This window comes from Drosophila novamexicana, unplaced genomic scaffold (assembly GCF_003285875.2).
Source record: "Drosophila novamexicana strain 15010-1031.04,08,12 unplaced genomic scaffold, DnovRS2.1 tig00000072-arrow-arrow-pilon, whole genome shotgun sequence".
Classification (NCBI taxonomy): domain Eukaryota; kingdom Metazoa; phylum Arthropoda; class Insecta; order Diptera; family Drosophilidae; genus Drosophila; species Drosophila novamexicana.
Window position 1 is genome coordinate 142,517 of NW_020824771.1, and position 26,572 is coordinate 169,088.

Genomic DNA, 26,572 nt, shown 5'->3' on the forward strand with positions numbered 1-26,572 from the left:
AGTATGCTTTTACATGTTATGGCTAGTTATGCATATGTATAAACTGTAAAGTAGACTGTTAAATTCAAATTTGAAACTAAATAGCCGCCTTTCTTCCAAACGACGTCAAACTTGATTGCTAAATTCTACTAATGTGTATTGAATTCCGCTAAGTAAATAAAAAAATTAATAGTGTTTTTGTGGAAAAATATTCGAATAACAGCAGTTTTGACATGTTAATAGCAGAATTTTATAATGTTAAACTCTTGTCGCTGTTAAACTTAATAACAACGAAAGGCATCAAATTTGTACGACAGCCCTGGTCGCGTACAGTGCAAGTGCGGGTGTTTTTACGCTAATATATCAATTTGCTATTTATACAAAGCCAATAGGAAATCGTAAGCCACTAGAGAAAAAGCAATGGCGCAACCACAACAACCGGCCTATGAAAACAGTAAGTTATACTTGATTCTAAAATTACCATAAAAGTAGTGAAAACAGCAATAGCGGCGACGCCGAAAATGAGTCAGCCGAGAACGGTAAAAACAGCGGAAACGCTTTGATATGACCATAAATGGAATTCAGCTAGTCGGCGACGCAGCGTAGTCGTAGACTTATTCAGATAAACAGTAGTGCGGGCAGGGGGATCCCTTGACCCGGCGAAAGCAGAGCAAAAACCGGCTAAAAGCCGCCGACCGCACCCTGTTCTGTTTTTACCTTTCTACCCATGGCGGTTTATAATATGCTTTCATTTTTTATTTAAATTTGAATTTAAAAACTTTGCAGAAAATGTCTATGCAACGCTGCCGCGCACTCAACGTGGCCAGCCCATTGTTTTGGGTGCAGATCCCAAGGGCAAGAACTTTCTCTATACCAATGGCAACTCGGTGATAATCAGAAATATTGAGGTAAGTTCATTTGATATCTGCACAAATTTGGGCTATAATAATAACACAAAATATGAGACGTCTGCTCCAAAAAGCGTATAATGTTTTATTTTTGGACTGCGCACGGCGGCAGCTGCAATTTTCAAGCGTTATTTTCCACTTGACAGCGATCATTCTATCTATGTGTGTGTGTGTGCTGGCTGTTCTATATTTATTTACCGCACATTTGTACATAAGTATGTGTATATACATTGTATATATTGCCGCAGCCGGCGCGGCTTTTTCTTCACAAAAACAAACACACACACACACAGAAATTTCTCTCTCACTCTCTCTCTCTCCCTCTATCTTACTGCCCGCACAACATAATTATGATGTCGCCGCTGCTGCTGCGGCTGCCGCTGTCCACAACAAAATTGCTTGTAAATATTATTAATTTTTTGAATTTTGTTATTTGTGCGCTTTTCTTGATTTGCCTCGTCACGCTCCGATTACCATCATCGCCTGCCTAGAATCCAGCGATTGCAGATGTCTACACGGAACACTCGTGTGCAGTGAATGTGGCCAAGTATTCGCCCAGCGGCTTCTACATTGCATCCGGCGGTAAGTTAAACAATGCAACCAGCTGTAAAGAAGCCCTAAAAATCACAAGCACCACAATCATGTCCATGACTCACGTCAGCTGTCAATACTCCATTACCATATGGGCATGGGCGATTATCTTATCACTTTCAAGGCGAATGAAAACTTAATAAAAAAAATTGCATAGAATAATATCCCATATTTCCAATCTTGATCGACCGTAAGAGCTATATGTAGGCATACCTTTCTACCATGCTATCTAGCTTTTGTATTGATGTTATCTTTTGTAGAATTCACCCTCTTATCTAAAGCAATATATATACAACAAGGAATGTAGTAAAATAAACGTGCTCGCTTGCACATCATAAATATAAGATATTTTTCATAAAAATATTTCAACTTAATAACACTTTTCTTTGTTATCATACAGATGCCTCAGGCAAGATTCGTATTTGGGATACCGTTAACAAGGAACATTTGCTGAAGAATGAATTCCAGCCGATTGCCGGACCTATTAAGGACATCAGTTGGTCGCCCGACAATCAACGCATTGTCGCTGTCGGCGAGGGGCGCGAGCGTTTTGGTCACGTCTTTATGTCCGAAACGGGCACATCAGTGGGTGAAATCAGTGGCCAGTCCAAGCCCATCAACTCGGCGGACTTCAGGCCAGCCAGACCATTTCGCATTGTGACTGGTACGTAATGATATATTCTATAAATAGTTTGGTATCTAATACATGAAATTCCAGGCAGTGAAGACAACACGATCGGCGTTTTTGAGGGACCTCCGTTCAAGTTTAAAATGACAAAACAGGAGCATTCGCGTTTCGTGCAGGCTGTGCGCTACTCGCCTGATGGTAAATACTTTGCCTCGGCTGGCTTTGATGGCAAGGTGTTTTTGTATGATGGAACCAGCTCGGAACTGTTGGGCGAATTTGGTTCGCCAGCACACAAGGGTGGCGTTTATGCGGTCGCCTGGAAGCCAGATGGCACGCAGCTACTTACCTGCTCGGGTGATAAGACCTGCCGTCTCTGGCAGGTTGAGTCCCGGGAGCTGATCAGCGAGTTTGTTATGGGTAGCACCGTGGATGATCAGCAGGTGTCGTGCCTGTGGCAAGGGGAGCATTTGCTAACCGTCTCCCTGTCTGGAGTCATTACTTACTTGAATGTGGAGGATCCCAGCAAACCACTGCGGGTGGTCAAGGGTCACAATAAACCAATTACAGTCCTGGGCTTGAGCGATGACCGCAGCACTATTTACACCGGCAGCCACGACGGAATTGTGACCAACTGGAATTCCGGCAACGGCGTCAACGATCGCATCACCGGTACTGGTCATGGCAATCAGATAAATGGCATTGCCGCCTGGGATGAATTTGTCTACACATGCGGAATTGACGATAGTCTAAGGCAGTTCAGTGTCGAGGGCAACAGCTACACGGACTACGTAGTCAAGCTCAATTGCCAGCCACGTGGCTTGGCCATCTTACGGAGTGAGAATATCATTGCCTTGGCTTGCATTAAGGAGCTTACTTTGGTGCAGGGTCAAAAGAAGATATTCTCGCTGCCCATCAAATACGAAGCTAGCTCTATTGCAGCCAATGCTGATACTTTGGATGTGGCTGTCGGTGGTGATGATCAAAAGCTGCATATCTATTCACTCAAAGACGGCACTTTGGAGCTGAAGACGGAACTGGACCATCTGGGCGCTGTCACCGACGTCGCCTATTCGCCGGATCAAAAGTATTTGGTTGCCTGTGATGCTCACCGTAAGGTGGTCCTCTATTCGGTGGAAGAATACAAGGTGAGAGGCTGCTATCTATAATGAATATCCTAAATATATTACGATTTGCATCTTATCTTATCTATTTTAATTTGTTATTCAAGCTGGCTCACAACAAGGAATGGGGCTTCCATAATGCGCGCGTCAACACTGTGGCCTGGTCACCCAATTCGCTGCTAGTAGCCAGCGGCTCGCTCGATACTACAATTATTATTTGGTCTGTGACCAATCCAGCCAAACACACCATCATCAAGAGTGAGTAAAACTTAACTTTTGAACTAAATATAAAATAACATTGTTCTCTTCTATTTAGATGCTCATCCACAATCGCAAATTACGCGCCTCGTGTGGCTGGACAATAATACTGTGATCTCCACTGGTCAGGATTGCAATACCAAAGTCTGGCATGTAGAAACTATCTAAAGTATGCCAATAGGAAAAGAACAACGAGATATATATATAGCGCAGCCAGCGCATATTTTTATACTTATTCAGACAGAAAGAGGAGAGACGGATCCGTTAAAACCCCATTTAATTGCCGCCGAGCTCCTACTAATGCTTCGGAATCAGCTTCATTTCATTTAAGTGCAACAGTTTATTTAAATTTAGATATTTATACTACGCACTCATTATGCCCCTTAACTTTAAGCCCAAAAGTGTTTTTCTGCCAATCATATTTTCTTTTTGCATGATGTGAATTGAACTTAAACATGAGCTATTCTTTGCGATAATTCCGTCAAACCAATCCCACTTCATTATACTTGTATGTGTTTTAAACAAATTTTTGATACTTATACAACTGAACTACAGTTTAAACATATGTATAAAGTGCGCCTGCGTACGTAAATTATTGTATTATGAAATGAAATAAATTAGTTTTTGCATAAAAGTAACAATACTTATGTTTTTTTTTTTGTGGCTTAAAATTTATTTTGTTCTTGGTTTTTGTAGGTTTTCACCTTGTCTTTTTGTGTGCATGTGTGTGCGTGTTTTTTGGTGTATAATTATAATATTTATAAAAATTGCTCTTAATTTATTAGAATGTGTAGGCGTGTGTGCATATAAGTGTATGTGTGTGTGTATTTTGGGCTTTGTAGAAGGTAGTTTGAAAGCCTCGCGGTTTACATTTTGTTATAATACAAACAGCTTGGGTGCACTCAGTGCTATCAAAACTGTTCGCACATGTCACTCTCAAACGGTGACAGTGATGCCACCACTCACGACTTATCGACGCGCCTTATCGATAAGTGCAAGCGAAACTCTAACAAATGGCGCCAAAATTAACAGAATCAAAAATAAATCGAAAACAAAAACGACGAATTGTGCTAAGTATCACAGCCGGGTCTAAGACGTTGGTTTCGGTACGTGGTGGGGCTAATTTAAGAGAGAGGTTGTTTGTGTGCGAGTATGTGTGTGCGTGTGTGTGTTTGAGTGCGTGTTTAACTAGTTAAATTTGTGGTGCTGCCTCAAATGGTCGACGGGTCCGTTTCGCTCTTCATGGAAACGGGCACCTCGTGCGCTACCTCCAGACTGGTGGCTGTATTCGATTCGGCCACGGCAACCGCAGCTGCCGCGGCGGCCAGCTGAAACTGATTGGGAAGAAAAAGGTAAGGATTGGAGGAGAGCCCACCTGAGCCCGAACCGCCACTCGAGCCTGAGCCTGAGCCCGCGCCGGAGCCTGATGCCTCGCCGGCGGCCACATCGCCACTGGTTGCCGTAGCCGACGGCGCAGCGGCGGAGATCGATTGAGCTGCCAGCTTTGTGACGCGCTTGCGTCGGGCCTCGCTCTCGCAGGGAGACGGCGCGCCAGGATGACGATAGCTGACATGCTTGCGCAGTGCATCCTTGCTGCGCGACACGTGCGAGCAAACATTGCACGCATAGCTGCAGGAGATTACAAGTTAATTCCAAGAACTCCAGGTGTCCAGGTGGAATAGCTTACCGCACATTCTGATGGGTCTCGAGGTGCACACGCAAATTGTATTGGTTGCTGAGCTGCTTGTGGCAGATGAAGCATGTGGCATAGAGCTTGGAGTTGGACGGCGGCTTGTTGGCCGTGGGCATCTTCTCGGCGCTGAGTGATAACAGATTCGGCTCCGACTTGGCGCTAATTAATTGTCCAGCTGCTGCAGCGGCTGCAGCCTCCCGTTGGCAGGCCGCGTACTGTTCGATGTGCTGTTGCAGCTTGACGTGATCCTCGGGCGTGATGTAGGGCGGACTGGCATGGTGTGATGACGCCTGGTGGGATGCTTGCTGTGCCGTTGTGGGCGTGGCAGCGGCACTATAACTAGGCAGCTTGGCGCTGCTGTACAAGTGGCCGGCGCTCAAAGGATTATTGTAGCTGGGCGACGACTTGACCACAGGCAGCTGCGGGGAGAAGTGCGACATGCTCTGTGGCGCTAGTGTGACCGGTGAAGTGGCCACAATTGAATTCGGAGCAGCACATTCCATGGGCGACTTGCTGCTACTGTTAGTCCTCAGATTTTCCACGATCTTGTCTATGCGCTTGACATCCTTTTGTTGCTGTGCCGTTGAATTACCTGGATTCCCGGTGGCACCGCTGCAGGTCTTCGGCCGCTTGGACCCGTAGCAATCCTCCTCCTCCAGGCTGTTCTGGTAGAGCTGGCACTGCTGCTGGTACTTGGCCAGCAGCTCTGTGGTCTTGTTCAGCGCCGTCTGCGAGAAGTTCAATGGTTGCGGCAAGAGATTCGGATAGAATTGCAGCGACTTTAGAAAGAAGTTCTCCAATGGTGAGCCCAGCTTATTGGCGAGCAGTGGCGCTTGCAGCGTCGGATTTGGCAGCTGCGGCATGACCAGGCCAGGTGTAGTTGTGGGCGTGGCCGCAGGCGATGGTGTCCTAGTTGTATCAAATGCCAGCGGCTTGTCCGCGCTGGCGGGCTCCATGCAGGCTGTCGGCGTGCTGCACGGAGCACTTTTCGTTGTCTTGGGCAGCTAAGACCAGGGCAGAAATGGGTTAGATTTGGATAAACACTTGGCAATTCCTTATTACTTACATTATTATTTTGCACATCCGCCAGTCCCTTGATGCCCAGTGTTTCGGCCAGATTGAGTAGCATGGGTATCTGCTCCTCGTAGACATTCACCTCGCCCGAGTACATGAACGTTAGCAGGGCGACAATAGCGCCAAAACTGGCGCCGGGTATTATGATGACCGGATGATTGCTGGCCTCCAGGGCACGAAAGATTTCCATGAAGAAGCTGCTGCAGGCGCTCAGCACCACGCGATGCGCACGCAGGAGACGCCCCTCCGCCGAAATGGTCACATCCGTCAGCTGCGACTGATCCAGCAGCACGGGCAGCGTGCTGAGCAAGCTGGTCTGGAATGGAGACGAGGCAGCGGAATATGTTGTAGTTGCAATTGGAAGGGCAATTGGGTCACTTAATCGTATAAATAGTACGAGTCGATTTGGCCAGCTGCCTGGGACTGGGACGTGGGGCTGGCTAAATTTGTGCTGTCGGCCCTAGGCTAGAAAGTGCGCCCGGAAAACATTTGGAGCAGATGCGCCAGGCGACACTTAATGGCAGCTGAGCATTAATTGCAACTGCGTCGCGTTTGTGGCCGCCGCTTCGAAATTAGATTTAGTTGCTAGTAAAAATTCTTTGGATTTTGGCAATTGCAATGAACATTTCATTTATTTGACAATTTTTTTTTTGCTCCTTCTCTCTGTGTTCGGTTCCCCGACTTACTCCGCGCCGCTCTGTTGCCTTTGGCTATTTTGGACAGCTTTGTGGTGCCCTCCCTGTGCCTCCCAGCCCCAATCTGGCTGATCTGTGGCCAGCATTGGTGAGCAACAAAATTGTCAGTATATGAAATGCGGAAAACTATGTGTGAATAAGTAACATATATATACATATATTTATATATATATATATCGCTATACCCTATATATAGACGGGTGACATTTCGCTGGTCGCATCTTGTGAACGATGTCCAGTCAGTTTTATGCCCGAGGCCAGGCCTTTAGATAATACACCGTATAAACTGACGACGTCTATAAAAACATTCATTTCGATTCATTTGAAATTTTCGTTTGCTTTGGAAAACAGATTGAAGCCAATAAATCATAAGATGAGCTAAGTAGCTCGGAATGGATGGCACCTGAACCGAGAGGAAAGCACAATGGCGTGGATTATAAATGCACCAAGTAGAATTCCTTTTAGTTATAGGAATGTGGCAAGATCTCCGTTCTATTATTCATTTCCTTTCCTTATCCTTTCTATTGGCTTCTAATTTCTAACATTTATTTTTTCATATCCACAATAATATATTAATTAATTTATTTATTTATTCATTTATTTATTTTTATTTTATTTACTATTATTAAATTGGTTTTTTTTGTTTATTTTCTGCCAATTTGCTCACCTGATGATTATGCCATCTCAGGCAAAATTGTTGTTGATTTTCGCTATGTTGTTGCTGCTGCTCCAGTTGATGTTGCTGCAGCTGTTGCTGTTGTTGTTGCTGTTGCCTGGCATTTGTTGTATTCACATGTTCCATAATTCATTAAGATTATCCTGTGTTGCTCACATAAATGGGTCTGCAAATAATTGAAATAGTTGCCTGGTTATTCATTTATGTTTTCGCTGTCAAAGAAACGCGCGTTTTTCAATTCACAATTCGCGTTTATTTTGCTATTCATAATTTGTTTCTTTGTCTTGCGTTTCTGTTCGCTGTCGTTTTTATTTGTTTATTTTGTTTATTTATTGAACATTTTGTCACACACTTTTCGTTACGCTTTGATTTTAAGAGACCCGCGAAATGCTCTTCATAGCGCGTTGATCTTTATGCCGCTCACCGCTGCTCGAGACGCGCACGCGGCGTATACGTATTATGTCGTAGCATTTGGCATATTACTCATACGCCACGGTATGCTTTGCTGCTGCTGCTGCTACTTCATGATATGAATAGCTGTGATGTAGTTGAAGCTGTGTGCGTTCTAGGTGTGACATAGTAAGGTCTGTGAGCGTTGCGTGTGTGTCTGCTCGTGAGGGTATTAGGAAGATTTAAGGGAATAGCATATCGAAAAGTGAGAAGTCTTAAAGAAAATTTGGAGCTTTACAAGTTTTACAAGAAAAAGAATAGTTGTCAGTTGAGGAACAAATTATGCTTAGTAATTGGTCCAAATTTTAATGCTTTTCCAGCGATTTAATAAAAGTATATAAATAATTAACAAAATTCGCTGGCAGAGATATATGTGCTTAATTGATATTTGCCCATTGAAATATTAACTGCCCGCTTCTGTATGGCTTGCCTTGCCTGCTCGCATGCATTCCAAGGTAGGTTTGTATATGCCTGGGCTATTTTGTGAATATAGCCAGACGACACCCAGTTGACAAATCTAAATTACAATAGAAATGCTGAAAGGAACAAGAAAACAACAGAGCACACACACTTACACACACACACACACACACACACACAGACAAACAGACAGACTGTGAGATGGTGTTAGGTGCGCAGGGGCTTAGCATGTGCTTTGGCTGGCAATTAAATTAAATTTATTTAAATAAAATTAATTTGCTAATCTTGTTGTTGTGATTTGCATACCCTGTTCTGGGGCAAAATGTGTATATTGAGGTTGTGCATATGCATGTAACATGGAGCAGGCAGCTTTAGGCCTAGCATATAGCTATATATATGCCTGAGAAGGGGCTGCTGCCTAGTCGAACTGGCCAGGTGCATCCCTGTCCATTCTTTCGTCTGTTTGTGTTTGGAATTTAAATGTTTTTGACATAATATAACATTTTGACATTAATATGGTTCTCCAGTGTCCAATGAGATATAAAAATGATTCATGTATTGTTATTTCCTTCCCGGATGTTTGACAGATATTACAGATATGTTGAGCGGATTTTGGTGATCAGACTAGGTGCAGGGTATCTTCTGGTCGGGTGCTCACGACTCGAGCACTTTGACTTGTTTTTGGCTGGTCTCTGGTCTCTTACGTGATGGGGTCTGGCCTGGCTATATGTCTATCTCTGTCTGTATCTGTGGGTTTCTGGGCTGTGCTATAAATCTGCCAATTTCCATTGTTTAGCCATTGCGGCTATACTAGATGCCATGAAATACTACTTAGCATTTGGCTGGTGGTGGAAAGTGGGTTGTGGGCTGTGGGCTGGGGCTAACCCACTACTTTTGTCCGAGGGCTATTTTTGTGTGTGCATCGGACATGCATAATAGAAACTGTGTGAGAATCGCAAACTGCAACTCATTGGAGGCCCCCAAAGTGACAACTACGACATCTTTGCTAGCCGCTTGGTGCCCAGCATGCGATTAGTTCTTCTTCTTCTTCTTCTTCTTGTTGTTGCCGACAGACGGAATTTTCTTCATTCCATTATGTGCACAGCGAGTGAAAATCGCATCTAAGCATTTTTCTATTGAGCGACGAAGGCAAAAGAATACCAGAACCTGGGTAACCGCAGGGGGATGAGGCTGTTGGTGGGAGGGTGGGGTAGAAGGACGCTCTGGCCTGGGATATGGCCTTTTTGGCGCTCGTTCACACAGAAAAAGTGTCTTTTCCGTAACTCTTTGGTATTTTTGCTCAGTTTTTACTTGAATATATTCCGAAATTAGTTTCTGTTGCTTATGTATTTTTAAATAGCCGCCACAAGAACTGTGCTAAACGCTCTCGCCAGCCTGTCTATTTTGATTTGTTGTCCAAGTGCCGTCTTTGTCAAGTGATTTCATCATCAGCCTCACCCTTCGATCCCCCCTCAAATCCATTGCGCACCAAGCACGCGCGCCGATGCGTAATATTTTCAACATAATCGCGCATACGCCGCGTTTCCATAAAGACCAAAAGGATTTTTCTGCTTAGTTGATTATTTCTACACGGCATACACACACAAACTTCTGTCCACTTAAATTTGTTGTTGTTCAATATTTTTTATGTTTTTGAATAGTTTTTTTGTTTTGTGGTTTTGTAGTCCAGCTTTTTCGACTGCCCTGGCAAAATCTAATTATAGGCCTAGGCCCAATTGAACTTAGGGGACGGGACGGGCCTGTCGGCTGGAATTTAATTTATCAACCATTCACACGAGGCAATTTTATGATTTCCTGTTCTTAGTTTCTTTAGAACATTATTTGTTTTCATTTTTGATATGCGTACTAATAATATTTATATCGAGTTCAAAGTCTTTTTGATTGTCGGCAGTTTTCTTTTCGTGTCTCTCCATTTAATGGAGGTAAATCGTGTTGAAAATTAACGATAAAACGATTTTTATATTGTGTTTAATGTCGTTTGTCTACAAATTAGTAATTAATTCGATTAACCCTCCATTTGAAAATGTAGAAACTAAACTAAATTATGTTTTTTGTACCCTGAACCCATAAAAAATGTATGTAACAGGGAGAAGAAAGCATCTCCGACCCCATAAAGAATATATATTCTTGATCAGCCTCAATAGCCAAGTCGATCTAGCCATGTCCGTCTGTCTGTCCGTCCGTATGTATGAACGCAAGGATCTCAGAACCTCTAAGAGCTAGAGAATTTTAGATGTAGATGCTCCTAGTTCCCGCGCAGATCGAGTTTGTTTCCGATAATCCATAGCTTACTCCGTTTCCAAGCAATCGATAAAAATCGATATCGATATTCTGTTTTTTGGGTAATTTTGGTTAATAATAAGAGCTAGAGTCACCAAACTGGACATATAGCTTCTAAAATAGAATATAACTATGCATTTGATGTTGGAAGAAGAGGGTTCAGGGTATCCGCTAGTCGGGAGCTCCCGACTAGAACCTCTTACTTGTTGTATATATATTCTATTATTTTATAGCCCAGCTATTATTTGGCTAGTTTTTCTTATATATACACACACTTTGTTTAGGTTTTATGATTTAAATATGTCTCGCAGTTTTATTAGATAATCAATTTCGCCTTCTTTGCATAAGAAACGCTTTGTCCACTTGACTCGTGCTCAGATCCAGGCTAGGTTGATTGTTTTTATTGGGATTTTATATAGTTACCAAAGATTAACTTTTAATAAAAGTCCACTGAGGCATTCAACTTTTTCACAGATTTCTTAGTTTTATATGATTTTTGAGCTTAGTTTTGAAGAACACGTTGGTGCATTTTTATTTTATTTTAATTGAAACTTTGCCTATATATGTCTACATTCTCACGATATTTAAACGTTTACTTTTAAGCTAATTATTCAGCTTAAGAACGGCATTTTTATAGAGTTTGTTATTGTCTCTATATTTCTAGTTTGTGTGAGCCTTTGGATATACCCTTGCATAGGGTAGTATGGCTTTGCCATAAAGTGTGTAACATAGAAGGTGATATCCCTATAGATATGTATATATGCCTTATAAGCATCAGAAGTAGTATCTATATAGTCTTTCTGTCGGTTCGTTTTTCTGTTTTCCCGCAATCCATTCTCAGACAATTTAAGGCTTAACGCATGAAACTTCGCATAGATCCCTGCTTTGACAATATATTGTGCATATGTGGAACAGATTCGACCGGATCGAACTAGTATATCGTTCAGCTGCTATTATTATATTTTGATTATATATATCTCGCCAATTTAATATACGAATGTTTGCAAGGGCATTTAATATTCGGCATGCCGCTCTTGTATTTACATATATTTTTATATTTTTGCTTGCCACGCGCTTAATCAAATTTTTATTTTTATTTTTTTATTGTGTCACTTTTCCACATTTTTTGACACATTCTTTAGGCGTTTTTGTTTATCTAAGCTTTTAGTTAAATATTATTTTGTACACCTGTTATTATTATTATTATGGCAATTTTTTAATGAAAATTTCTGCACAAAACACAATTTTGTTTTAATTTACATATCCTGCATATTTAATTTTGTATTATTTTATTTATTTGAATTGTCGCATCATGTGAATTTTCATGGTTTTTCCCGCAAAGATTTCGATTAGTTTTTCATGGCGTGCATTTTCTTTCTTCAGCTTAGCCAAGCGCGCACCTTTGTTAACCGTTTGCTGCTCGCATCTGAAATGAAAATATCCGAAAATGTTTCAATTCTTTCGGCTTTAGTTGGAGATTTTCTATTTTTCGAATGTCCATCTCTTGACAATTTTTTCTGTGCGCCTTTCGATGCTGCTGCTGTTGTTTTTTTTCTGTCTTGTTGTTGTTGCCATTTGTTTTGTTGATTTGATTTCTCGCTCGTCGCCGTCGTCGTATGTGGATGTCTTTGCTCAAACGATCTCGATCTCATCAACAGCAGCATCATCGTCATCATCGTCGTCGTCGTTGGTTCCATGTTCTAATTAATGAGCAAGCAGCCAGCGAAGAGAAATTGTTGCAGTTTTGTACTCGCAATTTGTTGTTTAATTAATTGGCTGCAACAAAATTTAGTTAATCAAAACATTTGTTTATTCATAATGCACATAATGAGCATCAAGTTGTAGTCCATCTGCTACTCGAGACACAATTGACATACACACACACGCACACACACACGCGCACACACACAAATCTGAATACGAAAATCTCACAATTCGTGTGCATTATTAATTTGCAATAAAAATGTGGAAGCTGCAGCCGACAAAAATTTACAAAAATAAATTTTGGTACCTGCTGCTGTTGAATTATGTTGACAACGCCTGACACATACAAATGGAGGCGCATTGGAGGCGCTGCTGGGCCAAATCCCGCCGAGAGGGGCTGCACTTTTTCAATTCATTAAAATGCCAGAAATACTTATTTATTATTGTCATCTCGAGCGCTCGCCTTGCGAATTTGGGTTAGCCCAAAAAACTATTATTAATCTAGGGTTTTACGAGAGCTGCCTATAAGCTAAAACATTGCGCCTCCGACAAGGGCTTGCACTGCTGCTGCGCATAATCCCAGCCGTAGTTGTAGGGACAACGCACTATGGTCAAGTAGCCGCCGATGCAGCTGTAATAATACTCGCAGCGCTCCGGATGCGGATGATAGCCATCGCCGCTGGCATCGCAATGTGGCCTACTGCCTGCTGGAGTAGTCGTGTCCTCTGTAGCCGCAGTGCTGGCAGCCTGCAATTCATCATTTTCATCATTTTCATTATTTTTACTGGGCATCGCTGCTGCTGTTGTCGTCTCGCTAGCTTCCAAGCAAACACCAGCATCATCGAAGGCGCATTCCTGCGCCTTTGCATCGAAATACGTTTGGTTCGGGCAGCTGTCCCTGAAGGAGTTCTCGCCATTGCAATAAATGTAGCTGGCACAATCGTCTATGGCCATGACAAAGGTATCCACATCCACATTGGCACACTGCGGAAACACATCCGCCTGACTGGAGGGTAGTCCTACTGCCAGGAGCAGTAAATAAATCGGTTTGATGAGTTCTTTCAGCTGGCACATCTTGTATTGTTGGAACTGTTGCTAACTTTGGTTTGTTGCAAATTCGAACATTTTATCGGCTTTTTATGGCAATTTTCAAGGTTATTATGAATCATTTATCAGCATTTTTATCACGAACACGTGTACCATTATTTTGTCAAGACTTATCTATTATTTTGTTGGGTAAATGTGTCAAGGTAGCAAACAAGGTCAATACAACTTAGAAACTACTATTATTCAAATAATCATCTGCTACATTTCAAAATTATGTGGACCCAACAATTATAGTGTATAATAATAATAATATATAAAGAGCATATTCAACTTTATGACCGCTAGAAAAATGGATTGAGTTAATCGGGAGGCCCACTGATCTAGGAAAGGGAACTCATGGGTTTAGTTTTCAGTGGGCGGCCTCTTTAGAGCAGAGGGTTATTTAAAAAGCCAATGGTATTTTCGTAACTGTCAGAGCTGGACTTAACATCATTTGAATTCATAGTCAATCTAAACTTGCAGCATGGGCCTCTTTTCCTTGCCTTCCAGATTGTCATTGGTGGTCGAATAGCCGGTGCCGCCCTGTTGGAATAAAATTCGATTATATAGAAAAATCAACTTCGTTAAATTGTCCAGTTTTGTACTAACACGCTGCAGTGGTATTATGTCCTTATCCTTGAGTTTGCGATCGGTAAGGGGATGTATCATGTCCTTGCGAATGAGCTTCTCAACGCATTCCATGGTCACCACATCGCCACTGAAAATATACGTGAATTATAAGCATTTTCATTAATAATTCCTTAATTCTTACTTACGTGGGACGCAGCACGGCACATGCCACCGCATTGCTAAGTACGTCGTGTGTGATGGGGCACATGTAGCGCGCCTCCTTGGCAATAAGCGAACGTTTGTTGTCTCCATCCTTGAGCAGCGTGAACTTAACATCGATTAGATCCTTGACCCTTAGCGGCTGCTGCGAGACGGGGCAATAAATGGTAGGGTCGGGCTTCTGAGCCCGGGCAGCGCCTGCATTGGGACACTCTGAGGGTAGCCAAAAACTAGGCAGCTTTTTCTCATGGCCGTTGGCCATGTTAGAAATGGAGCTGTTGGATCTTGAACTCGTTGCTGCTGCTGCTGCTGCTGCTGCTGCTGATGTGCTTGGCCTGGCATCCGGCTGTGTGGTCTTTGCTACAGTAGCGCTCAGCTTATGGGAAGGAGTTGTGGTTGGCTTTCCGGCATTAACAAATTGCTCCATGCGCTCCAGTTGCCTATCAGTTGCCTCCTGTGCCAATTCGTTTTGCTCGACGCGACGCAGGCGCTCGTATTCCTTTAGTCTGCGGCTGTATTCGTTCTTTTTGGTGACAATGTACTGCAGAATGGCCTCCTTGTCGAAGAGGTAACCATCTTTAGTTACCACCGGATTCCTGCACGGCTGCAATGTCAACGAGCAGCAATCGAATGATTTTACTGAATCCTTGCCAAGCCGCTGGGCATTCGTCCCATATCCAGATTCGGCTGCATCGCGTTTCTTCTCGTTGTACGTGTAAACAGCTCCGGCGGTGCAATTGCGTGCATGTCGAGTCATTTTCGGTGATATTTAAAGGTAAACAAGTAAATAAACAACTGCCAGGGAACTAGCAAGAGAGATAGTTAAAAATTATCTATCGCATTAAGTTGGCAGCTCCATGATAACTATCGATAGTTATATCGAAGCATATGATGTCAGTGTCACCATATGCGATATATAATAAATGGTCTAGTACAATTTATTATCGATATTATACATGAAGCAGCCGTTAAGCATTTAAGGCAAAGCTTTGCAGTTAATTCGTACTTTATTTATTTGTATTATATTGCACCTTGATATTATTTATTTACGTTGCATATGAGTAGTTGTTACTTAAGTGACTACTGACTAATAATACTGTTTGGCTGCTTGATGTGTATTTAGTATTGTGTTTCACATTTTCATAAAGTACTAAATGGCAACTATTTTCTTCTATATACTGGTTTACTTATTTCGCTTTGCTTTGTCTCTATTGGTTTATTTCGTATGATTTTCTTTTGAGCATATCACAGAACAAAAATGATACATAGTATGTAGAGAGACTGGATTTTGGGCTTGTGTCTTGGATTAGAAAGTTCAAAGTGTAAAAATATTAATTGGAGCTTAAAAATATACTTTACTTTATATTTATAGTTATATGTATATGTATGTGTATAGTATATATGTATATCTATTTGCAAATGTCATTTTTATTGTGTATATGTTTATATAAATTTTGATATCATTAGAAAAATATTGAGCAAAAGTATTCTGTATGTCGGATTGGGTTTATAGTTGGTTCCTAACTGAAATTGATGCTCAATTCCTAAATAAAACCAAAGCGCTAACCCAAGCCAAACCTACACGAGTATCTTGTCATAGGACGGCGGCGGCGACTCATCCAGTGGCACCTGTTTTCCCAGCACCGTCGGTGTCTGTTCCGGCAACAATATTGCTATATGATATGGCGGCGGTCCAGCGGCAGCTGCGGCCGCCGTTTCCGCACTCACCTCCACCTGTCGCCCATCCAAATACCTGACATTGTTCAGCTCCAGCATGCAGCTGCTGCTGGCATTGCCGCCAGCATTCACGGCCCGGCTGTGACAAACGGCGCGCCCATCGCTGCGGCTGGGTAGCAATCCCTTGGGTATGCGGCACAGGGACACCATGCAGGCAGCCAAAAAGAAAGTGGCCGAGAAAGCACAAAAAATGAGCACCTCCAGTCCGGTGCCCTGGTGATCAAAGTAGATCTTTGCGCCCGCCACAAAAACCGAGGCCAGCACCAGCGAGGCGCACATCCCGCACTTCAGATGACTGGGCAGCATCTGCGAATCGGCATGTTGCAACATCGCATGATGCTGTTGCTGCAGCTGGTTGCTTTGTGCCGCGGCTTGTGTTTGTGTTGGCGGTATGGGCGTGGCCGAGGCAGACGCTGAGGCTGCTGCAGTTGCTGTTGCCACAGCTGTTGCGTGTCGCATGTTGCTGCTGGAGTTGTGCCGCCGAGGTGTTGCATATCGACTGTTGTTGGTGCTGTTGCAGCTGTTGAAGCTGCTGCTGTGGTTATGATGATGATGATAGGCGCTATAGGCATCATCCCTGCGGAGTTGGACAGAGATCCCTTTTAAATAATAAAAGCCCAAATGCTGCATAAAAGAAATCTTATTAACTTACGCATAGACGCCCGAATGTTGCTGAAGTTGTTGCTGTTGTTGTTGGTGATGTTGTTGGTGATGTTGCTGCTGCTGTTGTTGCTGCTGTTGTTGTTGTGGGTGATGTTCATATTGCCGCACAGGCACAGCCATGTTGCCAAATTGCGGATGATGATAACTGTAGCTATAATGTTGCTGCTGCTGCTGATGCAGCTGCTGCTGCAACTGTTGCTGTGGCCTGGGCTGATAGCGCGTGCTGTGCTGATGATAATGTGAGCCATGTGCGACCAGCGGAACAATTGTTCCGCTGCCTGTTAGCACCGCTGCTGACGAGGCTGTCACATTGGCATTGGCATTGGCATTGTTGTTGTTGCTGGCATTTGTTGTTGTCATGGCAGCATTGCTGCTGTTGTTGTTGTTGCTGCTGTGATGCAACAGCGGCTGGTGATGCTGTTGATGCTGTTGGCTGCTGGCATGTGCATTATTATTGCTGCTAGAGTAATGCGACGTCTGGCGACTGGTGCCTGCGCCCGTCTGGCAGTCGCCTCCATAAGGCGCTAGCGTCCGATGCACCGAGGCCAGCGCTTGGTTGTGGCTGCCACTGCTACCGCTGCTACCAGCAGCCATGCTGTGGGCGCTGTTGCTGCTGGACTTGCTGCGCCGTGGCGGATGCCCGTAGCTGAGTCCGCCGCCCGCGTGCGACAAGGAGGCGGCGACACGTGAGCGCCCAAAACCGCATTGCTGCGAGCGTTTGTCAATCCAGAAATGCATGTCCCGACGAACACTTGACGACTGCAAAGTAAAAACTTATGTTAACAGATAGACGCCAAACTTATTTGAAGTTTATGCTGGGAGTTTGGGACATTCGCCACTTAAGCCAGACAAAGTGCATGAGTCATTTGGCTTTGTGTCGAGCCACAAGCGCCAACTGGGCTTGCCTAGACGGAAGAAGGAATCTCTCTCACACACTGAGAGAGACACACACAGCCACACACAACACGCACACACAGTCACACACATAGCTAAACAGGAAACGTGCGCATTGCTTTTTATTATGCTGCACTCCAAGTCTGTCTGCTGTTTCCTCTTTGTGCGTGATTTCAAGTTCAACTACCCCACAAAAAAGGGACAGAAGCAGCAGCAGCAGCAGCAGCCCCAAACGGCTGCCCCATCGCAAGAACTGCATAGGTAAGCGCTAAACAAAGGCTGCTGCCTGATCAAATAACCCCCCAAATGATAATAGCAGCAACAGCAACAGCATCAGGGGCAACATTTTGGGAATGTACTTTCACTTCCCGTGTCATTGGCAGCAGCCGAAACAGCCACGAAGAACTGGCAAACTCAACAAACTTAACACAAAAGTTAAGCGCGCCAAAAATGAAAGCGGACATTCACACGCCGGCTGCAGGATGGAGGCGGTGGCAACGGCCGCAGACCAATGTTGCAGCCACACAAGGTGCGTCGGTGTTAGAAAGGACACGTTCGGGGAATTGCACAGTGGACTTGGATGAACTTCGATTATCTTATGCGCAATTAAAACAGATAAGTTAAAGATAAATTTAATATATATTTCTTGAATACGACTAGTTGCTTGATTCGTTTGTGAAATAAGCTTTTCTGCGAACATTGTGTCAACTGTTTCCGTGGTGTAGCGGTTATCACATCTGCCTAACACGCAGAAGGCCCCCGGTTCGATCCCGGGCGGAAACAGAAGGACTTAAATTTTTTGGCCAATTTAGGTACTTTTTTACAAAATTTTGAGCAGGTTTTAATGTTAATAATGATAATGAATTTGGAATCACTTTAGATTATAAAGTTGTTCTTTTTTATTACTATTTAAATTGTATTATAGACAAGTTTTAGGCTGCTTTCAAGATCTGCGATATTCGTGCAATTGTACATAGATCCATTAAAAATTAATAAATTTCAAATTATAATTGTCTTAATCTATTATTTGAAAAAAAAAAAAAATAAAATTCAGGTTCTATATTTAAATGGCTTTTCTGGAGTCAATTGTCCCACTGTTCGCTATGTATATGGACAATGTTTACATTTGCGTTGCCGCTTAAGTCGCTTGGCTGTTCATTGAACTGTTCGTCGTTGGTCTGGTCCGTGGTCGTTGCGGTGTTAGCCAATCAACAATGACAACCAAGAATCACATAAAAAGAGAAATGTCCAGAAAAAATAAATTCTAGCAATATATTAGAGCCAGAGAAAATCATGCTGCAAAGCCTGGCATTCAAAATTATGCTTGTTTAATTTTTGGAACCCTCTGTCTGCTGGTAGCCCAAGTTCGCAACGTGTCCGAGCGCTCCTGTCAAAGTTCAAAGTTCAACGCATTGCGTTGTCAACGACTTGTTCTTCGAGAAAAGTTACACAACGCACTCAGAGCTGAACGCACTCGCAAATAAATAAATACTCAAGCACAAGCAAAAGTAATAAAATAAACATACTCGTATTTAAAAGAGACATTTTGACAACCGTTTGATAGGTTCATTTCAGCCAATTGCTCAGTGCGTGGCATCTCCACCCGCATCCTTAGTTGTCCTGCAGAATGCCTGATATGTTTGCCTCTATTCCAAGGTTCAATGAATTGTGTGCGTTTGATTTGTGTTTCCCCTAACCTGAACCCCTTCTTAGCTTTTCCATTTTGTTTCAGTTTAGAGAAAGAGTTTAATTTAGCTGCTTCGTTTACCTTAAGTGGTCAAGTGTTCTTCAGAATTTTCGGGACAATGCAAAAAAACACCAATATTAATGGGAACTGACGTTGCTTGGATACAGCAAGTGATTGTATTTCAGCTATTTTAAAGGCAATTCTAGCATTGATATAAAAGCTATTGTTGTTTAGACAAACTACTTAAGGATTGACCCCAGTAAGGGGTTCAAGTTTCATCTCGCACTACTTTTCATTCTTTGTTTTCCTTGCCTTGAAAAGCGCTCAAGAAATAAATTGTGTGTGCAAGCTTTTAGATTTTATCAAACAAATATTTATGCGCATTGTTGTGACCTCTAAGGAACTCAATCAGTTTTCATGATTCCAAATTCTGGAGTGTTCGAATAAACTAATATAATTTGAACACAATAATACATTTGTTACGTAGCATGTTGTCTGCCCTATGAATGGAAAGCACGTATGTGTGCATATGTACGTGTGTACTATATACATAAATTGTTCACTCAACGGGCCCATTATTCTATTATCAGCTTTTTGGCAGCTCCTCGCTGTGTTTAGCCACAATAAAAAAAATAAAATAAAATTAGCGAATCATTTGGTCGCATTCCAAAATGCCTTTAAAATAGCCACAAACAATTTGATTTCTTTTATTGAATTAGGTTTTTGGAAATGTGACTGCTTAAAATTGACTATTGTGCCGGCATGTTTCCAACTGTTTCCGTGGTGTAGCGGTTATCACATCTGCCTAACACGCAGAAGGCCCCCGGTTCGATCCCGGGCGGAAACAGATACGTTTCTTTTTTAGATATGTAAATTAAAAATGCTGAATCATTAAGCAAAAACAAAATATACAATATGAATTTGAAATAACTAATCAAGGAATAGCCAGTTAATTAATTGTGCCGCCTATCTTAATCATTTGCGTTTATATCTTATAACTATTCCAAAAATAACTAAAATGACATCTTTTGTATCGCAACTGCCACAAGTTATGTAATTTGAAGTCATTAAATCAAATAGGCAGAGTCTTGAAAATACTAAACAAGTTTTTGATAATAAAAGCTTTACACAAACTGGTGTTGGTACTCTGATTATACTATCTATCCTCTTGAATTTTGAATTTGCCTGCATAAGTATGCATATATACATATATAAAACATTATCTTTTGTCTTCGTTCTTTGTGTTATACGCAGTGTTTGATTTCCGTCTTTTTCGTTTTCGCTTTCTGATGTCTGCACGAACTTGTTTGTCGAGCCGGCTGACAAATTTCTCATTCCGTGCGCATGCAGCAAGCACAAAAGCTAACTCAAGCACGATAGTTTTCAACTGTTTCCGTGGTGTAGCGGTTATCACATCTGCCTAACACGCAGAAGGCCCCCGGTTCGATCCCGGGCGGAAACATGTAACGATTTTTTTTTTAATTTTCATGTTAATTATTGCGTTATTTATTTAAATTTAAAAAAGTGTAATGAATGAACAGTATACGTGTTTATATTAAACTATTATAAGTCAGGAAATATAAATAAATAAATGCATAGCGAACTTTTAAATGTTTAATCTGACTTTGTATACATATTAAATATTGGCAACGGTTTTGTCAACAAAATCAAGCGAAATAATGTTTATTTCGATCTCTCATCATGCCATTTATAATTTTATCTATGAGAAGTTTTTCTTACAAAAGCATAAAATTGCACTCTGAATATGCGGGTAAGAATTTGTTATAAAGTTTACAAACAAGTCTTTGTCCAGACATTTGCAATCCCCGTCAGCTTTCGCAAAACGAGTACCGTGTCGGTGGTGCTTGAACAGATGTGATGCTATGTAAAATATGCGAAACAAAAGCAAGAATTGAAAACAGGAAGCTACGCGACCCGCACATAAGGATAACGAGTCCCCGCAGCACAGACCAGCCTTTCACTCTCACTTTGTGCACTGGTCCTTTTTGCCTTTTTTATGTGATGGTTTGGGTTTTCTATTAACCCTTGCGGGCTCCGCTGTTGCTGTTGTAGCACTTTCCTTTTTAGCTTGGCGGGAAGTGAATTTATTGTTGACTTTGAAAAGCAAAAACAAGATGCGAAAATCAGTCTCAGTTAAAGCTAAAGTGCCCACTACTATGTGCCTGTCCATCTTTCTATCTGTCTGTCTGTCTGTCTGTCTGTCTATCAAAACGACATGTATTGCTCTGCTGCTGATGGCATACACTGCGTATAAGCAATGTGAGTAATTGCAATGCAATTCGGATGCGTTGGTGTGTTAACATAGGTGTCCGTATCTGTGTGCATTGGTGGGTGTGTAGTTGGGATTTCAAGTGCATGCCAATTTGGATGGCATTTGTTAACACTTTTTACCTGCGTTTATTTATTTTTATATTTTTTTGGTCTTTCCTTAACAGCTAAGCATTTTCTTTTGAATTCTTTGCTATATTTGCACTTTTGAAGCACATTGCTTGTTGTTATTGTTATTGTTGTTGCACGAAAAAGTCCTTGAACGCTCAACTGACCTGGCACGATACACACAGCACATAAAACAAATGGCAAAAAACGTATCCTTTTGCCAGCCTTGAATGAAACACGCGACCGTTTCACACCAAACCTGAAAACATTGTCAAATGCAGCGATACATTGATTGAAATATTGTACAGAGAATGCATAGATCGAGTTTTATTATGATTATATTCTAAACACTGCGCGCTTTTAAACACTCATTTTACGTGTCTGCCAATCTGCTGCCTCCTGCGCAAGGACCCGCAGCCAACTGACAACGCAAACTGAATTTCTGAATGCAGCTAGCGAAACATTTTCACTTTTCATGAGTTCAGATTCAAGATTATTTCTGCTTTCAATGTGTGTGTTGGTGCGTGTAGATGTGGTTATATGTGTGTGTGTTCGTGTATTGGCAAAGCAAATTCAGAGACTGCCAACATTTGTTTTTGCTTTCGGTATTGGTTACGAGTCGTGCGTGTGTGTGTGCATGTTTGTATGTGTTTGTGCGTGTGGGAGTGAGACTGTATGTGTGATTGTGATGAGTAGGTGGCCAGTGCATAAAAGGGGTCTCAATCGGCTCTCAAAACACGCGGCAGCTGTACGACACATGCGCGCTGAGAGCGAGAGAGAGAGAGAGAGAGAGAGAGAGAGAGAGAGAGAGAGAGAGAGAGAGAGAGAGAAAGAGAAAGAGAGAGAGCTTCCATTGTGAATGGTTTAAGAATGCGATAGAAAAAGCTTTTGCGAAAAAAATTCCTGAGGTCCACTGTCTGAGCGCAATACTAATAAACGAAGTTACAAAAAATTAAAGTTAAAAAATAAAATTACCTTATCTTATGTTCATTGTAAATAATGACCTGCAATAATCATACATACATATATATATACCATATCTTTAATACCAAGTGTTTGAAAATCGTAAATGCTCTGTTAAGCTAGGATTCATATCCCAATGTATTTAGGCTGGCGGCACTCGTGTTTCTTGGAATCGTACAACAAGCCTGGCGTACAGTCCAGGGTAACCCCACGACCCTCGACACAATAGTAGTAGGCATCACGGCGCGACTTGTGGGCATAGAAGTGGATACCTTGGCTGGGACAGACGACATCGGCGCGGCGAGGCGGTGACCGGGAATAGGGCTTAATATTGCGCTGCTGGGGCGTTTCCTGTAATGTCAGTTATAGAGTCAGAGTGAGACTCATAGCATGTCCGTGCAATTAACTCACTTTGCACTCAACATTGCTGGCATAATCACAGCAATTGCATTTGGGATTAAAGAACAAGCCACTGGCACACTCCTGTGGCCATGCCATGCCGTCGGAACAGATGAAATACTTAGAGCACTGCGCCTTACTGGGCAGATATCGAATACTTGAGATTGACATATATTGAGGGCAGTCGTTCTCCACACAGTCCACATATTCGGGAAAATCACAACGATCCGTTTCCGCATTGTACTGCAACCCGTCGTAGCACTCCCGTAGAACAGGTATTCCATAATAGCAGAGCACGTATTTGGTGCAGGTGCGATCGTAGCAGAAGCTGGTCAGATTGAAAGCTTCACATTCGGGCAGACACTTTACATCATTGTCTGTGGCGCTCACGCATGCCTGGAATTTGTAATCAAAAAGGATCTTGCAATCTGTGGTATTACCATTGCAAAGTTTTTCCACAGGTTCTTCCTCGTAACAGCTTCCGTAAGAAGTTAGATTACCACCTAAGAAAGTTTGGATGTACACGCAAATTAAAAAGGCCTTTTTTTTAGTAAGAAGTTCTCCCATACCTTCGCAGATTACATAATTGGAACAGTTGCCTACATAGGGCAGCAATGAGTCTGCCATATTCTCGCACAGATTTATGCCGGCCGATTCTAAGATAGGGACATCTCCATCGGTGTTCACGACATTATCTTCCGGGTCGGGTGCAACAATTAAATCAGAATTCGCAACAAGCTGCGAATGAACTCTGGCCCATGAGCATTGGACAGAGCCGCACAGTGCCAATCCATAGAGCAGCAACAAATTCACTGTCAATATATGATTAGACGAAAGGATTAGCTCATTTTGATGCAGGGCAACAACACAATACGCACTCCTTGACAGAACCAGTTACAGAAAACAACTGTGGGAAGCTCTCAGGCAAGATCGAATTTATATGGTAGCTATCTTTTTTTGATATCTTTTTTTTTTCTTTCTATTTTTAAGTTAAATTAATGAGTTTTTGGAAAGCAATGTTATCGCATTTCGGCACGCGCATCTCGTCTCCCAAAGGAAAACTACATTTTAATTTCGCAATTGATACGGAATTATCAATTATCTAATTTTGTCTCAGAAATTGTGTTTAAAACCGAGGCATGCAAACTTCTGACTAGCTCTTAAATTGAGAACTGAGAACTGCTTTTCAACTTTGCTGAACAAAATTTGCATTAACTATTTTGAGTTTGAGTTTAAATATCAAGTTTTCACCCATTGTCGACCCAGAAGGTGAATTTTACGAAAATGACCGAATATGATTTTTCAATGATTTAAACGCTTAAAACGGATCGCATAAAATCTATAAAAGTTTTCGAGAACATTTAACTTCACAATGTCGCTCAAACATATGTTTAAAGCAAATCGGATGGAATATTTCATATACACAACTATGCAAAGATCACCAATATCATTCAGACAATCAGAACACACAGCATTCTGTATCGACTTTCGAGAAATTTAAGAAATTGAGATTCTCTAAGAGTTTACAATTTTGTTTGTTTCGTTGTGTAATGCTTAGAGGATATGTCGTCAATTTATTTTACACATGCTCATTATAAAGATGTTGATAAGGCGGGCACTTGTTATTAGGACTGTATGAGACCGATAAGTTTCGAGTTTCCTTTTAATATTATTGTATATGTCGCTGTGATAAACGAAAGTTTATCTTTGCAATTTGAATTCTTGCACCGGGTCTGTCGTTAAATTACAAACATGTTTCCTTTCTGATGAGCAAGAACATAATCGTATCGACTGATTGCTAAAAATTCAGACAAGATGTTGCCTATAAAATGAGGTCTCCTTTACCTTGTGGCCACAGTTGCAATTTCGAGGCGGATAACAGAAACCCTACAACAGTGAGTACAGCCAGCTAATATGAACGTCTAAGCTCCAGGATCTTAACTCTGTGCTCTGCTGTGTCAGTGATAACAACTAGCCAAGTGCTGACGGTGCTGTCCTTGGCTTTGCTGATTGCCGGTGGACTGGCCGAAGTTAACATCTGCTCCAATGTGGTCGACAACCTGTTCCTGCCGGCTATTGGCAACTGCAGTAACTACTACCTATGCGTGGGTAAGTGCCTGGAGATTGCATACATGCCAAATTAGTAACGCCAAGTCTTTGGTCAGCTGGCAAGGCTGTGCCTCGCTCCTGCAGCGACAATTACTACTTCGATGCCCGCGATCAGCAGTGTGTGGACGTTTCCGAGGTGCGCTGCCTGCCCAACTGCCCCGCGCAGGGTGTAAGCTCCTTCTGCTACGATCGCACCTGCACCAAGTACGTGCTCTGCTTCAGCGGCGAGCCGGTGCTGCGCGAGTGCGCCGATGGCCTGCAATACAATGCGGAGACGGATCGCTGCGATTTCCCCCAATATGTGGACTGTGTGGATAATCTTTGCGTGCGCCAGAACAATCCCGACAGCATTGTCTACATTGCCAGCAAATCGCAGTGCGACAAGTACTACATATGCGTGGACGGTCTTCCAGCTAATCAAAGCTGTGCCAGTGGCCTGCAATTTAATCCCGCATGCAATTGTTGCGATTTTCCCTCCCGCGCCAATTGCACGGTATGCCCTTAATACTTATTTTCCTAGTCTTCCGTTGACCTTTCTCCTTCCAGGTCGAGTCTCTACAGCGCAATATTCAGCCATTTGCACGAGCTCCGCCACGCGTGGCCGACATCACTTGCCCGGCTGAGGGTGCCCACTTCTTTGCCCACAAGACACGCAAGGAGGCCTATTACTACTGTCTGAATGGTCGTGGTGTCACCCTGGACTGCACCCCTGGTCTGGTCTACGATGCCAAGCTAGAGGAATGCCGCGAGCCGCAATTTGTGAAAGCCTGAAAGGGGATGTCAGCAAAATAAATTTTTAAAGTTCATCCAATTTGTTTGCATTTGGTTTATAGACGCTCATTGCAAATGCCTAGATCTGCCTCTCACTGGCTAATTTTAGCTGTTCAGGAAACGCTGCTCTCTGGCCCAAACAGGCGGCAAAAAACAATAGAACGAATATTCATTTCATACTGCTAACAATAGTCCAAAAATAGCCTGGGAAAATTAAACGCGAAGAATGCAATCTTCACTAGGTGCACACGATTATGTTAAAGGGTTTTAACTGGTTCGAATCCTGATATATCATTAATTAATACAATTAATATTTCAATTATGATGTGGCCTTAAATAAAAAAACATTTTGAGAGTCTAGCCCATAGTCAAAAATAACTTAAGATCCAGCTTTTCACCCAACCATATTTGTTAGATGCCAAGTCTGGGTAGATATCAACTGTAGTCCGCCTTTTGTACTATATAACAAATTGACAATTTGCAATACTTTCTGTACAACGGGCAATTGAGAACTAAAATTAAATTCTTGCTTAAACTTTTCAATAATTTACAAGACAAATCAAAATTAGAACCAAAACT

At 42.4% G+C, this 26,572-nt stretch overlaps 7 protein-coding genes and 3 non-coding genes across 10 annotated transcripts; 5 read left to right on the plus strand and 5 right to left on the minus strand.

Annotated features, from left to right (window-relative positions):
* Positions 1–305: 305 nt before the first annotated feature.
* LOC115771532 (actin-interacting protein 1) lies at positions 306–4,098 on the plus strand. Its single transcript, XM_030717270.1, has 7 exons — positions 306–433; positions 766–887; positions 1,379–1,469; positions 1,879–2,142; positions 2,197–3,251; positions 3,335–3,485; positions 3,544–4,098. Exons 1-7 carry the CDS (start codon positions 400–402, stop codon positions 3,651–3,653), a joined length of 1,827 nt encoding a protein of 608 aa, XP_030573130.1. The 5' UTR covers positions 306–399; the 3' UTR covers positions 3,654–4,098.
* Positions 4,099–4,183: 85 nt separating this feature from the next.
* On the minus strand, positions 4,184–7,785 carry LOC115771477 (protein bric-a-brac 2). The gene is made up of 4 exons (XM_030717203.1): positions 7,615–7,785; positions 6,245–6,568; positions 5,173–6,182; positions 4,184–5,114 (listed from the first exon to the last, which is right to left on the minus strand). The coding sequence occupies exons 1-4, from the start codon at positions 7,747–7,749 to the stop codon at positions 4,697–4,699; spliced, it is 1,887 nt and encodes a 628-aa protein (XP_030573063.1). The 5' UTR covers positions 7,750–7,785; the 3' UTR covers positions 4,184–4,696.
* Positions 7,786–13,020: 5,235 nt separating this feature from the next.
* Positions 13,021–13,572, minus strand: LOC115771372 (chondroitin proteoglycan 2). Its single transcript, XM_030717055.1, has 2 exons — positions 13,303–13,572; positions 13,021–13,245 (listed from the first exon to the last, which is right to left on the minus strand). The coding sequence occupies exons 1-2, from the start codon at positions 13,570–13,572 to the stop codon at positions 13,021–13,023; spliced, it is 495 nt and encodes a 164-aa protein (XP_030572915.1).
* Positions 13,573–13,672: 100 nt separating this feature from the next.
* On the minus strand, positions 13,673–15,205 carry LOC115771454 (nitric oxide synthase-interacting protein homolog). The gene is made up of 3 exons (XM_030717169.1): positions 14,361–15,205; positions 14,194–14,302; positions 13,673–14,127 (listed from the first exon to the last, which is right to left on the minus strand). The coding sequence occupies exons 1-3, from the start codon at positions 15,128–15,130 to the stop codon at positions 14,056–14,058; spliced, it is 951 nt and encodes a 316-aa protein (XP_030573029.1). The 5' UTR covers positions 15,131–15,205; the 3' UTR covers positions 13,673–14,055.
* Positions 15,206–15,810: 605 nt separating this feature from the next.
* LOC115771506 (protein kinase 4) lies at positions 15,811–21,964 on the minus strand. Its single transcript, XM_030717235.1, has 3 exons — positions 21,919–21,964; positions 16,763–17,532; positions 15,811–16,687 (listed from the first exon to the last, which is right to left on the minus strand). Exons 2-3 carry the CDS (start codon positions 17,509–17,511, stop codon positions 15,952–15,954), a joined length of 1,485 nt encoding a protein of 494 aa, XP_030573095.1. The 5' UTR covers positions 17,512–17,532; positions 21,919–21,964; the 3' UTR covers positions 15,811–15,951.
* Trnav-aac lies at positions 18,378–18,450 on the plus strand. The gene has a single exon. It is a non-coding gene; the product is annotated as a tRNA-Val (tRNA).
* Positions 20,129–20,201, plus strand: Trnav-aac. Its single transcript has one exon. It is a non-coding gene; the product is annotated as a tRNA-Val (tRNA).
* Trnav-aac lies at positions 20,744–20,816 on the plus strand. Its single transcript has one exon. It is a non-coding gene; the product is annotated as a tRNA-Val (tRNA).
* An 876-nt stretch (positions 21,965–22,840) lies between the features above and the next one.
* Positions 22,841–24,368, minus strand: LOC115771373 (probable chitinase 10). Its single transcript, XM_030717056.1, has 4 exons — positions 24,365–24,368; positions 23,683–23,925; positions 23,126–23,616; positions 22,841–23,065 (listed from the first exon to the last, which is right to left on the minus strand). The coding sequence occupies exons 1-4, from the start codon at positions 24,366–24,368 to the stop codon at positions 22,841–22,843; spliced, it is 963 nt and encodes a 320-aa protein (XP_030572916.1).
* A 574-nt stretch (positions 24,369–24,942) lies between these two features.
* LOC115771374 (protein obstructor-E) lies at positions 24,943–25,993 on the plus strand. The gene is made up of 4 exons (XM_030717058.1): positions 24,943–25,012; positions 25,076–25,222; positions 25,279–25,715; positions 25,769–25,993. The coding sequence occupies exons 1-4, from the start codon at positions 24,943–24,945 to the stop codon at positions 25,991–25,993; spliced, it is 879 nt and encodes a 292-aa protein (XP_030572918.1).
* Positions 25,994–26,572: the final 579 nt, after the last annotated feature.